This window comes from Gobio gobio (genome assembly GCF_949357685.1).
Source record: "Gobio gobio genome assembly, chromosome: 2".
Lineage (NCBI taxonomy): Eukaryota > Metazoa > Chordata > Actinopteri > Cypriniformes > Gobionidae > Gobio > Gobio gobio.
Genome location: NC_137098.1, coordinates 52467250 through 52482158, shown reverse-complemented (window position 1 = coordinate 52482158; position 14909 = coordinate 52467250). Strand labels below are relative to the sequence as shown.

At 35.9% G+C, this 14909-nt stretch overlaps 1 protein-coding gene and 1 long non-coding RNA gene across 3 annotated transcripts; one reads left to right on the top strand and one right to left on the bottom strand.

The window, feature by feature from the left end:
- The first annotated feature begins 531 nt into the window (after positions 1 to 531).
- On the top strand, positions 532 to 5339 carry LOC307122714. The gene is made up of 17 exons (XR_013816086.1): positions 532 to 564; positions 1052 to 1096; positions 1524 to 1570; positions 1944 to 1993; positions 2177 to 2226; positions 2421 to 2462; positions 2665 to 2712; positions 2887 to 2938; positions 3128 to 3154; positions 3372 to 3401; positions 3636 to 3698; positions 3869 to 3914; positions 4084 to 4129; positions 4296 to 4345; positions 4694 to 4734; positions 4893 to 4938; positions 5107 to 5339. It is a non-coding gene; the product is annotated as an uncharacterized lncRNA (long non-coding RNA).
- A 312-nt stretch (positions 5340 to 5651) lies between these two features.
- Positions 5652 to 8441, bottom strand: arl2 (ADP-ribosylation factor-like 2). 2 transcript variants are annotated; one of them, XM_079810890.1, is made up of 6 exons: positions 8400 to 8441; positions 8217 to 8314; positions 7890 to 8000; positions 7479 to 7641; positions 7186 to 7266; positions 5664 to 7071 (listed from the first exon to the last, which is right to left on the bottom strand). In XM_079810890.1, the coding sequence occupies exons 2-6, from the start codon at positions 8279 to 8281 to the stop codon at positions 6937 to 6939; spliced, it is 555 nt and encodes a 184-aa protein (XP_079667016.1). In that variant the 5' UTR covers positions 8282 to 8314; positions 8400 to 8441; the 3' UTR covers positions 5664 to 6936. The 2 variants fall into 2 exon arrangements, with proteins under 2 accessions (XP_079667015.1, XP_079667016.1); XM_079810889.1 differs by having other exon boundaries at positions 5652 to 7071; positions 8217 to 8417.
- Between the last annotated feature and the right edge of the window lie 6468 nt (positions 8442 to 14909).

Below are 14909 nucleotides of genomic sequence, written 5' to 3'. Positions count from 1 at the left end.
CCACTTTTATAGTCAACATAATACAATGTCATATATCACTATTTCCCAGAGACACAACATCAGATCCATCTTATCCATAGAGCTAACCCTGTGATTGTATCGGTGCATATATGATGCCACCTAGTGGAAAATGTGAAGCTTGAAAAAAATTATTTATGATTTGTACTTTACAAATCCTTTTGTATATACTTTACAAATCATGATGCAACAAAACGCACTAGTTCTACAACTATAGGTTACTTATGTGATACTCGTATACAATTAAATTTGTAGATTGGTTTGCCTTTCAGTGTTAATATGCTGGATTTATTATTTTTCTATTTAGAATGTGTATTATGAGCACTAAAATGCACTAGAATTAAAATGTCATCAACATTTTGTGCAGTTACCGTTTATCCATTTGTTTAATTGTAATGCACACAAGCAACATGTATACTGGCGCTTTTAATATATTCCAGTAACCTTATTGGTTGTTGTTTTAAAATGGGCGTGGATTGTACATGTGACAAGAATAAAAAGCGACGAGACCTTCTCATCGTCCATTTTGGTGCAGCTTCTTCATCGGTAAGGATTTCTCTGGTCTTTATTAACTTAAGTGTTGGTTTGTGTTTTTTAAATTATCGTTTTCTGCAGAGTACCTACATTAAAGTAATCTCCTTTTCTTTGTCTGTATGTATTTAAGAGTGTATTTCTGTATTGAGGCCTTTAGTAGACAACTGCAGGGTGTTTGCTGTCTATTCGCCCACGAGTCTCTTGAGTTGTATCTGAAACCATCCTGCCTCATTTATTGAAATTATTTGAAATGCTACTATTCTTATCGAAGTTTACATGATACTATATCGCAATTATAAAATATTTCCAGCTGTTTTGCTTGTTTTCGAGTTTGGCGAGATCTCTCAATGATGATAATTTCACAGACCTGTACTGAAACACTGTGATTGTACTTTTATTAATCTGAAGAGAGATTGACCTGAATTTTCCGTGTTTGCGTTGTATTATATCTTGGATGTTTCATATGGACACGTGTCTCAACTAAGTTTTTCTTTTGCAGCCATGACCACCACAAGCAGGAAGTCCTTGGGAGCATGGCAAGAAGGTAGGTTCTATAGTAACGTTAGGTGCATATAGATGTGATAGGGCATATAACGTTAGATGCATATATTTTAAGGAATTCCAGTTAAGTAGAGGAGTGAAATATGTAATTTAATCCCAACAGATTATCAGTGCATGTTACATGTGTTCGTGATATAGAACTTAAATTTAAGTAACGTTAGAAAATGGGCTGACAGAAACGGTCTAGGATGCTATTATGGATTAGCATTTTATTTGTCTACCACACCCAAGTAGCTGCAGCCATTGTACTGAATGCATGAATTTGTGCAGCTAGTGCTACAGTGGTGGCTTTAGAATTCTCTCTTCCTGAATTGCTTTACGGCAACTGGTCTAAGTTGAGTAGAATTGGACAATTAGTTCTGTATTTGTGAATGTAGGCTCTTGTAATAAAGAATCGCTTGTTTTTGCAGTTTCCAATCAGTCTGCTGGGTTAAGGCAGAGGCCTGTTAAATTCAAGGTAAGTTGTCATGTTTTTGTTTTTTGTTTTGACTAAACCTTTACATGATGATTTCAAAGACAAGCATATGTCTGAATTCCAGTGATGTTTGCCTTTTTATTCTGATATAATATGGCTGTCTTGAGCTCGGTTTAATTACTTGCCTATTGAAACTTAATGAGTTTAAATGACAAATGTAGGATCCTATTATGTTCAAGCTTTTTCATTTTTATACACCACACCCAATTAGTAACTGGCATTTAGGTGCTGAATTTAGCCATCCAGTACTATGACTTGCATGATCTCTTCCTCGATTGCTTGACATGACTGTTCTAAACTCAGTAGCATTAGCCCTCTCACATTAATTACCATGTGTTTCTTTTGTTGGTTTTAGTCTTCGTGTAAAGCAGTTTCTGCTTGGATGAGACTCCTGTTAAATTAAAGGTATGTTTTTAAGTATTGAAGACTTTTTTTTTTTTAAGGCCACTTTTTTAAATGATGATTTCAAAGACAAGCATATATCTGAATTCCAGTGATGCATGACTTATTCTGACATTGGGTGACTTGAGTTAATTCATCAATTCCCTATTGCAGCTTTATTTAAAAAAAAAAAAATGTTGTTTTAAGGTGGCCTGCACATGAACTTGGAGTGCATGGTGTCCATAGATGCTGTATTGGTAAGTGTTTTCATAATTTAAATGGCTTCAAAATTCTACATTAGTCTGAAATGATTAAGTTTACAACTTACAACTGGACGACATTTGTCATATGGCATTCTAGTCACCAAAGTATGATCAGACCATATGACTTCAATGCTGCTTTTTGAACCATATTTGATATTCTGTTCTTAAAGTGCTTGTTATCTGTCTAGGTGGTTACACTTCTGTCCTGGTGGTGTGGTCATAATGTTCAGGTAAGCTTTCTTTTTTGTTATATTTTGCTATAAGTGTTATATTTATAAATGGTCTTGAGATGATGAACGGTTTATACCGTTAATATCTGGACAGCATTATTGCTCCATGGCATATTGTCACCAAAGCCCTGATCAGACCATGTTTAACATGGTGGTTCGGTTTATTTGTATAAATATTAAAGGTCTCAACCTTTGTTTATAGGTAGCGTCTGGACAATGACTTTTCACCAAGGACTGGCAACTTTCAACGGTAATTTTATTATTTTTAATGTGTAGTGTTTTGCACAATCTCTGTGATGAAGATACTTAGCTCACTTTGATTCTATGTGAAAAGTAACGAACAACTGAGAGATTGATGGCTTGTTACAATTCTGATTTTTATGTGTGAACATGTCAGTCATCACCCCTCTTGTTTTCTCTTCAGGACTATTGTGCTGGTCCAAAACTAAGTGGGTCGAGTCCTTTGGTTGTAGTAGGTAAGGTTTCTTCCATGTGTTTCTTAATGATCAGTCCCTTTGTAACTAATGATGATTTACTTTTGGAATCTCGTTCGTCTGAAACCCTGTTGATAAATCTTATTACTGATGTTACACTACATGTGTTATCTATATTTTGAGCTGTTTCTGCATCAAATGACACCCAGGTTTGTTTTTTGCTCCTGAAAGGTTGTGCACCTGAAGCAGTCTCAACAGGTAAGAATGTGTTGCCTATATCAAATCGCACTACAAATGATACCTTTTTGATTTAACTTGCTCAATTCTCCCTGTAACATATGATGATTTTGCAGTCTCGTTCGTCTGAAGTCCTGCTGATAAATTTAACTACTACTGATGTTACAAACCTAGCATTTGTGTCTGCACTTGTGTAACTTGCCCATCTGAATTTTATTTTCTTTCTTTTCACCAATAGGTGATGCCTGAGGTGAAGTCATCCAAATGGGTAAGAATTAACTCCCAAATATCTAACCTGCAAACCTATTGTCCTTTTATGATGTAACTTGCGCACGTCTTACGCCTTGTGTCAATACCAGAACCTGAAAAGGTGAACCCACTGGTTTTACCTTGGCTATAAGGGGATGATCCGTTGGGGTTTCCAACAGTCTGAGAAGGACTAGTTGTAGTTTAGATGAACGTTTTTCCTATTATGTGTTAACTAATGTTTGTTTCCGTGCAGGACTACGGTGACAGTTCTGTACCTACCCCCTGGAAGTTCTGTACCCACTTCATGCAGAAGTTGGTATGTGCGTTGTTTTAATTTTTTTTTACTTTAAATACATGTGAACTAGTAGGTGTGATGAGTTGATATACCGCCCCAGTCTGATTTATCTGACTGAATGGTACCCCTCTGACCTCTTTAGTTTCAATTTAAATGTGTAACGAACTTAAAGGAAGCTTTTTCTCTCTCAGGTGGTTCCATGACTGGCTGATCAAGGATGTTGTCCTGCGTGTACAGGTACCTAAAATGAATATTGACTTTAATTACTAGTAGGTGTGATGAGTTGATATACCGCCCCAGTCTGAGTTTTATATGACTGAATGGTACCCCTCTGACCTCAGTAACTGGTTTCACTTTAAATTTGTACATGTGACAATGAATTTCAAGGAATCCTTTTCTCTCTCAGGTTGCTCCATGACTGGCTGATCAAGGATGTTGTCCTGCGTGTACAGGTACCTAAAGTGAATATTGAATTTAATTACTAGTAGGTGTGATGAGTTGATATACCGCCCCAGTCTGATTTATATGACTGAATGGTACCCCTCTGACCTCAGTAACTAACTGGGTTCACTTTAAATTTGTACTTTTGAGAATTAAAAAAAAAATTCTCTTCCTTAGGTGGTTCCATAATGACTGGCTGATTTAAGGATATTGTCCTGCGTGTACAGGTACCTAAAGTGCATATTGAATTCATCTTTTCTGTGAGCACTTAACCTTATCATAAAAATCCCTAATTCTAGTTTATGCTACTCTGAGCAATGTCTATTTTGAGCCCCCCCCCCTTTTTTGCTTTACCTCATCACGATGAATTGCTTGCTGTATTCCTCATTTGTAAGTCATTTTGGCTAAAAGCATCTGCAAAATGAACATGTGAACTAGTAGGTGTGATGAGTTGATATACCGCCCCAGTCTGATTTATCTGACTGAATGGTACCCCTCTGACCTCCCTTAATTGGTTTCACTTTAAATGTATACTCGTGACACTGAATTTCAAGCAAGTCTTTTCTCTCTCTCAGGTGGTTTCATGACTGGCTGTTCAACAATGTTGTGTATACAGGTACCTAAAATGCAAATTTCTATCTATTAGTGTGGATGTGATGAGTTAATTACCGCCCCAGGCTGAAAAGTCATGACTGATTGGTAACCCCTCTGATCCATATTTTGTGTTTTTTTGTTTTTTTCCTTATACATTAATTGTTGGTACTGTCCTTCCAGGTTGTCCCAAATGTCACTCGATGCTGGTCTTTTGTTGACCTTAAAGGTTTGTACTTGCATTGGATGAGTTCTTTCTTCTTTTTTTTAAATGATGACTCCTTATCGCCCCAGTCTGATGTTTCATGACTGATTGATAATGCTGATAAATGTAATGATTTCAAAGGTACGGATCTAGGAAATCAGCTTGTACTGACTTTTTTTTTTTTTCACCTAGGTCACTGGGGAGAAGTTAAACTGGATGCCATCTTGATGGTTGTCTCCCAATTTCTGTACTGTACATCTGAATTTTAAGTGTTTGGCATGTAAGGCTACTATAAATGAGTCCCCCCTACTTTATACTCTACTGTAATAGTCACTTGCTAATGTATTGATTACTTGGGAATGACCCCTCTACTTTGCTTGTATTAAGTGTTTTACTAAATAAAATGTATTTAAATTTATTAGAAATCTTTTGCATTGTATCAGGTTATTTTCAGAGAACTAAACTGAAGGGTAACGCTTTGCAGTTAGATGCAAATTATGCGTTAGGCAGGGCTTTTTTTTTTTGAAGGGGCAAGGGAATTTTAGTAGCTGATTAAAGTCAAAAAAGCTAGGGACTCACCCATGTGCAATTCTGCATTAATTTAGTGTAATTGGCAATCGATAGTGGATTATAATAATGTATAAAGAACTGATGGTAACAAGGTTGCGCTGTTGACATGGCGCAGCCTCTCAATCACAACAAATGAGAGCCAGTTAGAATAAACTCAAGTTAACATACACGGTTAAATACAAATTGTGTTTTTATAACATACGAGCCTACTGTAGAGCAACATCACAGAACCCAGAGTGCTGTTTTCCTGAATACCATCACAACTGGAAAATGAGACTGATCTCATGAGTTCCATAAATGATTAATTAACAAAGTTACTTTAGATGCAAGATTCACTTTGTTCGATTTCAGCAGCAAAAATAGTTCCAAAGATAACAGCAGAACCATCACATCTCACAGCAACAGTTACTGAATGATTCAGTCTTTTGAATGAATTGCCACCTACTGGTGATTTAGTTTTAATTTGTACATTCAAACATATTTAAATTGTGACATTATTTAATGCAGTTGTAATTTTTTTTTCTTTGTGTAAATGATTTGATTGGTAACAGCCCTATAGATTCTAATTTAATTTCTAGATAAAATAAAAGCTGAAGCATGGCCTATATTTAATAAGATTATGGATTAAATGCCCTTTTATGAAAGGCTAAAATATCACATATGCAGATTTAAATGTCACAGATGATTGACCACTGAGAATGCTTCAGAATAAATTATTTACAACAAAAATCCAGACAAGCAATTTTTTTTACTTGTCCAAAGGACAAGCACATGCACCAGCTTTGTCGAGCCCTGCTTTAGGCATCATGAATGGCAATAAATGTTTAACATTACATATTCTATTACGCCAAATTACTATTCATAAATTCTTAATGCATTAATTTATACATGATGCTAGTATATAGAAGTCGAACCTTTTATTGTACATCAGTAGAAGTTTGTTCATGATGTTGCATTGCTAATAAGGCTCAACTTAATGTTAGTTTTGAACTAAAGGAGCAGTGTAAAAAGGCAGGTAAAAAATGTAACCGCTTTATGTGCTACACTTTAAAAGGCTTTCATAGTGTATTGATGGGTCAATCCAAATGAAAAGGTTCATGGATATAAATTAAGTGGGTAGCTGAGAGGCAACCACCCTCTAGAACTAGTCAAAGCACTGATCGGTAATTGCTTCCAACAGCTGCAATTTTAATAACCAGATTTTTAGGCAGAAATTGGGATTCTTGGCAGACTTGTATTTTTAATTATGCAGGTGAACAAATGGTGCTGAAAAGTACACCTTCAAACTGGCTTCCATTTCCAAACATTTAAAGCCACTTTTGTCTATGGACTTAAAACCACTGAACCTGTTGGTAATACAGCTACATCTTGCATTTAAGATGGTTGTATTACATACATTTGTAGTCCAACAAGATCCTTTTTAATCTGCAAATTTTTTTAACTTTAAGTCCATTAGTCAGCTGTAAAGATCCGAGCTGCTATGTCATCAAGCAGCCAGTCCACACCTGTAAGCAGGTTCTCGCCCGTCACAGCACTGCATCCCACTATGCACCAGTGATGGGTCTTGATGTCTTCAAGGGCTAAGACCTGCACAGATCAAATTCAGAAAACAAGACCATATTGACTAATTACTCACAGTTGTGACCGGCTATGCAAGTTAAGGTCATGCAATTACAAACAACTCTTTAACTGAAGGCTCACCTCTCGAATGGCATCTTTTGATAAAGAACCAGGTAAATCCTGTTTGTTGGCAAAAATTAACAGAGTGGCTCCTGCTAATCGCTATTCAAGAGGAATTAAAAAAATAATTTAATCAAACGCATGTAATCTTGAGACAAAACAATGACGCTGACATATTTTAAGATATGTTAGTGCAAGTTGCTTTCAGTTAAATAGCTCAAGCATGCATTTTAGTCCAGAAGTATCTTAAGCCTTGTCTGTGAAACTAGGGGTAAGACATTATTAGGTTAAAGTAAAGATATTGGTCATCTCACCTCTTCTAGTAATAAAGTATTGAGCTCTTTCCTGCAGTCCTCCAGTCTCAATCTGTCAGCGCTGTCCACTACCCACACCAGACCATCTGTACTCTCAAAATAATTCCTCCAGTATGATCTCAATGACTTTTGACCACCCACATCCCAGATGTTCAGCTTAAACCTAGTCTCAATGTGAAGAAAGAGAAAGAAACAAAGACAATGCACTTGGGAATTAGTTGAAACGTATCACAGTAATAATGGTAAATAAACACAATAGTGGTCTGTTTATATATATTATAATTACTCGACAATAAGTTTCATTAAAAAATCTACAGAGACCTTTAATAGGTTAAAAGTTAGCATCTAATATGACGCTGTCAACTTCGTACTGCTGCAAAACTATATAACTCAACCAAGCTTCCGTCATACCCTCTGTGCTCAAGCGTCTCAATATTGAAGCCTAATGTTGGGGAGATCGTGCTGACATCTTCGCCGTTGAACTTCTTTAGGATGGTTGTTTTTCCAGCATTGTCAAGTCCACTATGAAAGAACGGTTAAGGGCCCACAACAGTCTTCAGCATCACAAGTGATACAGCCATTACACTAAACGAGCCCTTTTGATTAATCGACAGTCGTTGTTTTATATACATTATGTTATATATACAGTACGCTGATTATATACATTTTATTAAAAATACAAACATTTTTAGAATTTTGCTAATTCGTTTAAATGATTTCAATTCTATGAAAAGATACAGCATCAGTAGACGCATTTCACGCTCCTTGTGCTTCATCTTCTTCAAGATAGTCAGCAAACCCATCGTGAACGTTGAAATGTAAAACACTGAAGTAGCCTAAAACACGAATTCGCACATTAACTATTGAAACATGAAATAATTTCCTAAATAAAAATCACATGCGTATAGTGCAAAGCCATACTTGAAACAAGGAAGCGTTACTATGAGTGAACACAACACAATGAAGTATGATTGGTTAGAGAGTGCGGAAATGTGACGATTAAGGCATGTGATTGGTTGTACTAGCTGTCAATTATACTCGGGCTTTTTTTATTGGCAAAGGAGAACCGCGGCAAGGGCGTGTTCGCGTTTCTAGTAGGTGAGGTAAGCGGGCAGTCGTTTATATTGCAGCGCCCCCTTATGTGAATATCCCAAACATGTGAGCTACTCCACAAAAAAAGAGAGAGACTTGTAAAGTAAGTAACTTACAGTACATCTCACTTAAGCTATTTTTTTTTCTGTCTGGTTCATAGACAGTCTCGTACGATCGGTTGGTCAGCCATATTTGTACCTTTTCATTGACTGTACCCTACTGTAGTATCACTATTTAACATTTTAACACTGGCTGCCAAATATTACTGTCTGTTACTCAAGGGTGGGCTTTTACGTTGAAGATAAAATCAGAATCAGATTGATCTTTTATTGCCAATATGCTTACATAGCCTACAAAGAATTTGTCTTGGTGACAGAAGCTTCCAGTGCACAAAATGACAGCGACAATAAAAGTAAAATAAGTGAATAAAAATAAATATATAAAAAATACAGAATATATGTTACGTACAGGTATGCAGTGCTGGGTAGTAAATTATTACATGCCATCTGGATTACGTTATCAGATTCCAAAATTAATGTACTTGTAATTAGATACTTTTCTACAGACTTTCTATTGATTACATGATTATATGTTATTCTCACAGTGACAGTAAATTATTCATAATTCATTGATTCTACTTCATTGTTATATTTTACATTTTCCTTTCCATAAATGTCTACTGCTTAAAGACATTCAGAAGGACTTTCAGGTTTGAGGAATTGCACACACTGATCTGCCACTAGTCATGTGCATATCACTGTAAATTGAGAGCCACACAGCATTTGATCACTGGATTTACAGAAATCATTTCACTTTTAAGAAGTGTTTTCTCAATTAATTCGTTGATTAGTGATTAGATTAGTTTTCACATTAATTATTATTTGAATTTTAGTGAGTAATTTAACCATGTATTGGTCTTCAAAAATTGGCTTTTGTCTTTCAAACACATTAAATTGTACAAATTCAAACCATTTCATATTTACAGCAATGCAGGGACTCCCCAAGTTTTTTGCCAGCTGAACCTATTTGCCACAATATATTTACTTGAAGTACCCCCTGAGATTTTAAGTTAATAAGTTAGGTCAATAATACAATTAAGTCAATAATAAATAATAATAATAATAATAATAAAATTAAGTTCACAGTTATCTTATGTCGTTAATAGTCTCTTGACATGTAGGTAAACACGTTTAAAAAAAAATCTTTTATTTTGATTGTTTTATTTTTAAATTATTTTATTTTTTAAAAATGTAATTACTTAATAGCTTTTCATTAAACTTACAAACACCTGCAGATTCATCACAAACCCCAGTCTGGGAAACTGTAACGTATGTTCACTGGAGGCAAGTTGCAGAACCCAAGTGCAGTTTTATTGTATCCAAAACATGAAAGTGAGCAAAGAGAAACAATGGGTGCGTTCCATTCGACCGTAAGTGGACTGCGAAGTGGACTTCAGAGGGTATTCCGCCATCTTAAGTGAGATTCCAATCCAAAGGGAGCGAACATGTTCAGTCCGAAGGGTACTGCGAACGGCGTAGGGAAGAAGGGAACATCGATACGTCACTTCACAGGAAGTGGAGAGTGAAAATCACCCAAATGTCTTTGCGCGTCGCATGCATCACCTTCTGAACTAATGATGGTGCAGAGCCGTTGGTTGGAAGAGTTTTTAAACAGCTCTGCGATTAAGGAGTTTACATGCATTTGAATATTAGTTATTATACAAACTGTATTTATGAATGGTTATGGCAATAACTGTTACATTTGTATATTATATTTTATGAATATGTAAACAAATTAAAAGTGTTGAGAAGCACCTGGGGCCTGTTTCAGAAAGGAGGTTCAACCAACTCTGAGTTTAAACCTGAACTCTGAGTTGACTTACTCTGAGATGGGAAACTCTGAGTTTTGGGTTTCAGAGCAGCTGAATTGATGTAGTTCAATCAACTCTGAGTAGACTGACTCTGAGTTAAGCTCATGCATTCCAACTATGAAAAGCCACGATCAATGGAGCTCCGAAATTACGATTCACCATGGCAACAGCACCCAACAAAAAGACGTTTGCATACTTCCAGGTCAATACACAAGTTTAATTCTTAATGTGGCAGCAGCTAAAAAAAAAAAAAAAAAAAAAAACATAATTCAATCAGGAAAAGCTTTAAGCATAAAATGTTCATGGGTGTAGGTTTAATGACTTTACAAACATTTGACATATTAAATAAATATCATTCAGTGTCCAATGTGCTGCAGCTTTTCCCACATAGAACCTTTTCACAGACTGTGATGACGTGTTTTAATGGTCATCAATATCGTAAATCCTGCAAAGTTTTTTGTATTTTTTTTTATGTATGTACATTTATAACACTAATACTTTGTATTATATTACTTTTGCATCAAATTACAAAAATCAAGTTACCGCTGCTGTGAGTGTTTCTAATACAGCGTCTATGCGAGTGATAGTTAAAATTAAAATGTTTCTCTCTTTTCACTGCAGTTATCAATCTCACTTTAATTTTTCCATCTTTTTGAAAGTTCTGAAATCACTATTGTGGAGTTTTTCTCTTGCTATTTGAGCAAATGGAGACACAAAAATATATATTTAATGTATTCTCTCATTCACCGCTATAAGAGTTAACCCAACTATGACGACTTCAGCTTCGGAAACCCAGAAATGTGAAAAGGGTCTATGCTCTTTTCACATAATGAAATGTTCTCTGATCCCACCTGTTACATTTATTTATTATGGTAATGACATTATTGACTTCTATAGAATAAAGTATTTGTAGGAAATAAAGTTGACTATAAAAATTTAAATAAATGTATTTAACAGCTGTGGTGGTGGTTATGCCATATATCTCGTACTACCATCTGGCAGCATCCTTCCATTCCATACAATAATCCGTTTTCAGAAAGTGTGATGATGGGTATATGAGTGTCATAAATGCGTCCAACCACTGGAAATCCTAAAGGAAATTCGAATTATTAGGTTACTTCTAGAGGATTATCAAGTGAACGTCAGGATCCTGTATAAAAGGACATGCCATTTTTGTCACTTTGACAGTGTCTTCATGATTAAAATATGAGCAATGAATGTTCCTGCAAAGAATGCTTTTCTTACTTTGTATTTTTGTCAAGTGGCAGAAAATTTAATTTGTTTTAAGTAAACTTTGCTTACCTTAGATTTAGATTAAATTTATATATTTTTTTATATTTATACTTGAAATACGACCAAAATACTCAGTAAGAAAAGCATTTGTGGCGTTTGAATGAATGAATAAAGTATTTAAACACTGTTGGTGCTTTAAAAAGGGTGAGGAGAATGAAAGAAACTCTGGGTTTACCAAAGAAAACCTGCTTCTGACCAGGTTAGGTTCACAGAGTAAGTTACCCTGGTAACTGACTCTGAGTATAAGTTACCTCTCTTTCAGAAACGGGCTTGGCTTACCCTGCTTTCTCGGGTTTGACATACCTCCCATTCTGAAACAGAAAACCCAGAGTTTCCCTTATTTCAGGGTTAACCTACTCAGAGTTTTCACTTAACCTCCTTTCTGAAACGGGCCCCTGAGGGCTGTCATGTTTTATATTTTACTTTATTTACCTCAGGAATGTTTACTGTGCAGCTGCACTTGGGAAAGAAAGCGCACGAGATGAGACCGCTACAAAGACCATTAAGAATAGCCTACATACATAGTTAACCAAATCAAAGCATTTTCATATTGAATGACAGGTGCAGCTTCAAATCTGTTCATATACAGGTTATAAGTCAACTAATATAACTAATGGACAATGTTTTGATTATATGTTTTAGATAGCCTATACTGTGTGTTTTGTAAATGTATATGCTTATTATATGGTTTTCAATTTGAAAGTAAAGTAAATTACAATATTAATTTATGTTAGGCTATATCATAATCTGCACCCGTCGTTGCCTTTCTTTGATGACGTTGCAGGGCGTTCCAAATGAGTGATTTATTGTCAGCGAAGTCCACTTCAGCTGATATACCGTGCTCAGGGAGTAGGGAGCAGTGAACAGTGCGTAGGGACCCTGTCAAATGGAATGCACCCAATGACTTGACTTGACTTGATCATGAACCATAAACAAACTTGACAAACTCACCAACAGAGGTTGACAGGAAACATAAACATGAACATGAAACAGAACCAACACACTAGACATTACAGAAACCCTGGCGTAATGTAATATTTAATGCACTTCATGTTGTTAATAACAAAGAATTGAATAGATTATCTTTCTCTTTGTTTTTTGTTTGTATATCAGTAGAGTACAAGATTATCCTTTTCAAATCAATGTGATAAACAAGTTAGGTGAAAAGTAATCTAAAAAGTAGTCAAAAAGTAGTCAGAATACATTACCTAAAATAAGTAATCTATATTACATTACTAAGTAACTACAATTTTTGTCAAGTAATTTGGAATCAGTAACTGACTACAATTTGTGAGTAATCTACCCAGAAATGCAGGTATGTTATATACTGTACAATGTAAGGGAATGTTAATAAACGTTAAATACATGATAAAATAATAATTACAAACAAGAACAACCAAGCACAATACAAATAGAGAACCTTTGTAATGAGTGGTGCAGGTATGACATCATTTTGTAGGCCAAAATGCAGAGCGAGTTCGCATTTGAGCACTTCCGGTTCCATCGTCCCGAAGTCAATGGGTTTGTTGAATGGGGTTTTGGTTAAATGGCTGAAATAAGGTCTGTGGTGAGCACAAGCTCAAGACACATTCACGTTTTATTCTACGGCATAAAATACTATAATGATATAATTAATAATATAATAATAAATATTACCCCACTCATGATTTTTTGAAGATGTTTTGAAAAAGGCGGTTGCTAACAAGTAGCTAAATGGGACTACAGAGACTGTTGGGGACATTAAACGTCATCAAGTCGAAAAGGTAAGCTCAGTCCGCTTTTACAGCCTCATTATGTTTATAAGTGTGCTCTTATGAACTAGATAACTCAAACATTCTGAGGAAAATGTTTTGATATAAAAACTGAAAGAGGTGTCGGAAGCTTATGATGATGACGTTGAAGTCGAGCGACCGTGGTGTAGTTCGTTTATAGCCTACCTTTGGCTTTTTACTTCTGATGACTGCATTTAGGCTTCAAAACTCATTAAAGTTGTGTTCATCTGTGATAATTATCTTGATGGACAAAACGTGTAAGTATCATAAACGTTTGTTGATCACAGAGCTTGTTGTTTTTTTTTTTGTTGTTTTTTTTTGCGATAATCCAAAAGCCTATTGGAAAATCCTATTGGGTTTTTATCGGGGAACCAGTGCGATGCTAAGTACTGGTTGGCCTACAACGTGACATCATACCTGCCCCACTCTAAGGACTTTGAAGAAGTTTATTGCTGTGTAGTGTGCTTAAAGGAGCTGTATGTAGGACTGTGGCCAAAACTGGTACTGCAATCACTTTCAAATTACTGTAGAGCGGTGTATCCCCTCTCCCCCTCCCCCTGACTCGAGGTTGCCAGATTGGCTGCAGGATGCAGCAGGAACATAGGCTGCTACACGGAGCTTTCAATGGCAAGTGACGAGTCGTACACAGTAAGTTTTTTTTCTTTCTGTTAATTATGTTTATGCTTCAAGAGCGATGTTTTGTGAAGTAATTATGAATCGCAAAAATGTACTAATGGCGATTAGCCAAATATAATCGTAAATATGAACGCTCGTATGTGACAGTATATTCCCACATGAAAAAATACTATAGTAAAATTACAGCAAAGCTAAATAACATTAGCAATGGTCATACAGGTCAACTTGCAGCATGTTTTGTCCACTATAAATGCGAAGAACGAATGAGGAATCATTTTTACTGAGGTAACGTTAGGCTACTGTCTCAAATACGTTTACACGGTGCTAATAGGCGTGCTAATGTTGTTTTCCTCAGCGTCCCAGCATAATGACAGAGAAACGGGCTCTGATAATGCATTACTAATGTTAGCAATGACGACTCGCCGTTTTTATTTACCAAACAATTCCTTAACGTTACCTTTTCAATTCAATGACCCACCTCCTCCATCTGCGCTAACCTAACGTTACTTTGCACGAACATGCATAACTTTGTTCGACTGTCATGAATATTTGAAATGTCCATTTACATTAAGTACAAGTTAGCCAAACATAGATGAACCTTACCTGTCCAGGAGAAAATTAGCAACGTTGGCATCAGTCTTCAAATTATTCTCCGTTTTCAGCCGTCTCTATCTTTCAAAGGCATCTCAAATCCTTGTTTTATTTCGGACACTGTCAAGACGTTTTTCTGATTCATAACGAGGTCGTTTAGGTTTCGTAAAGTTAGAC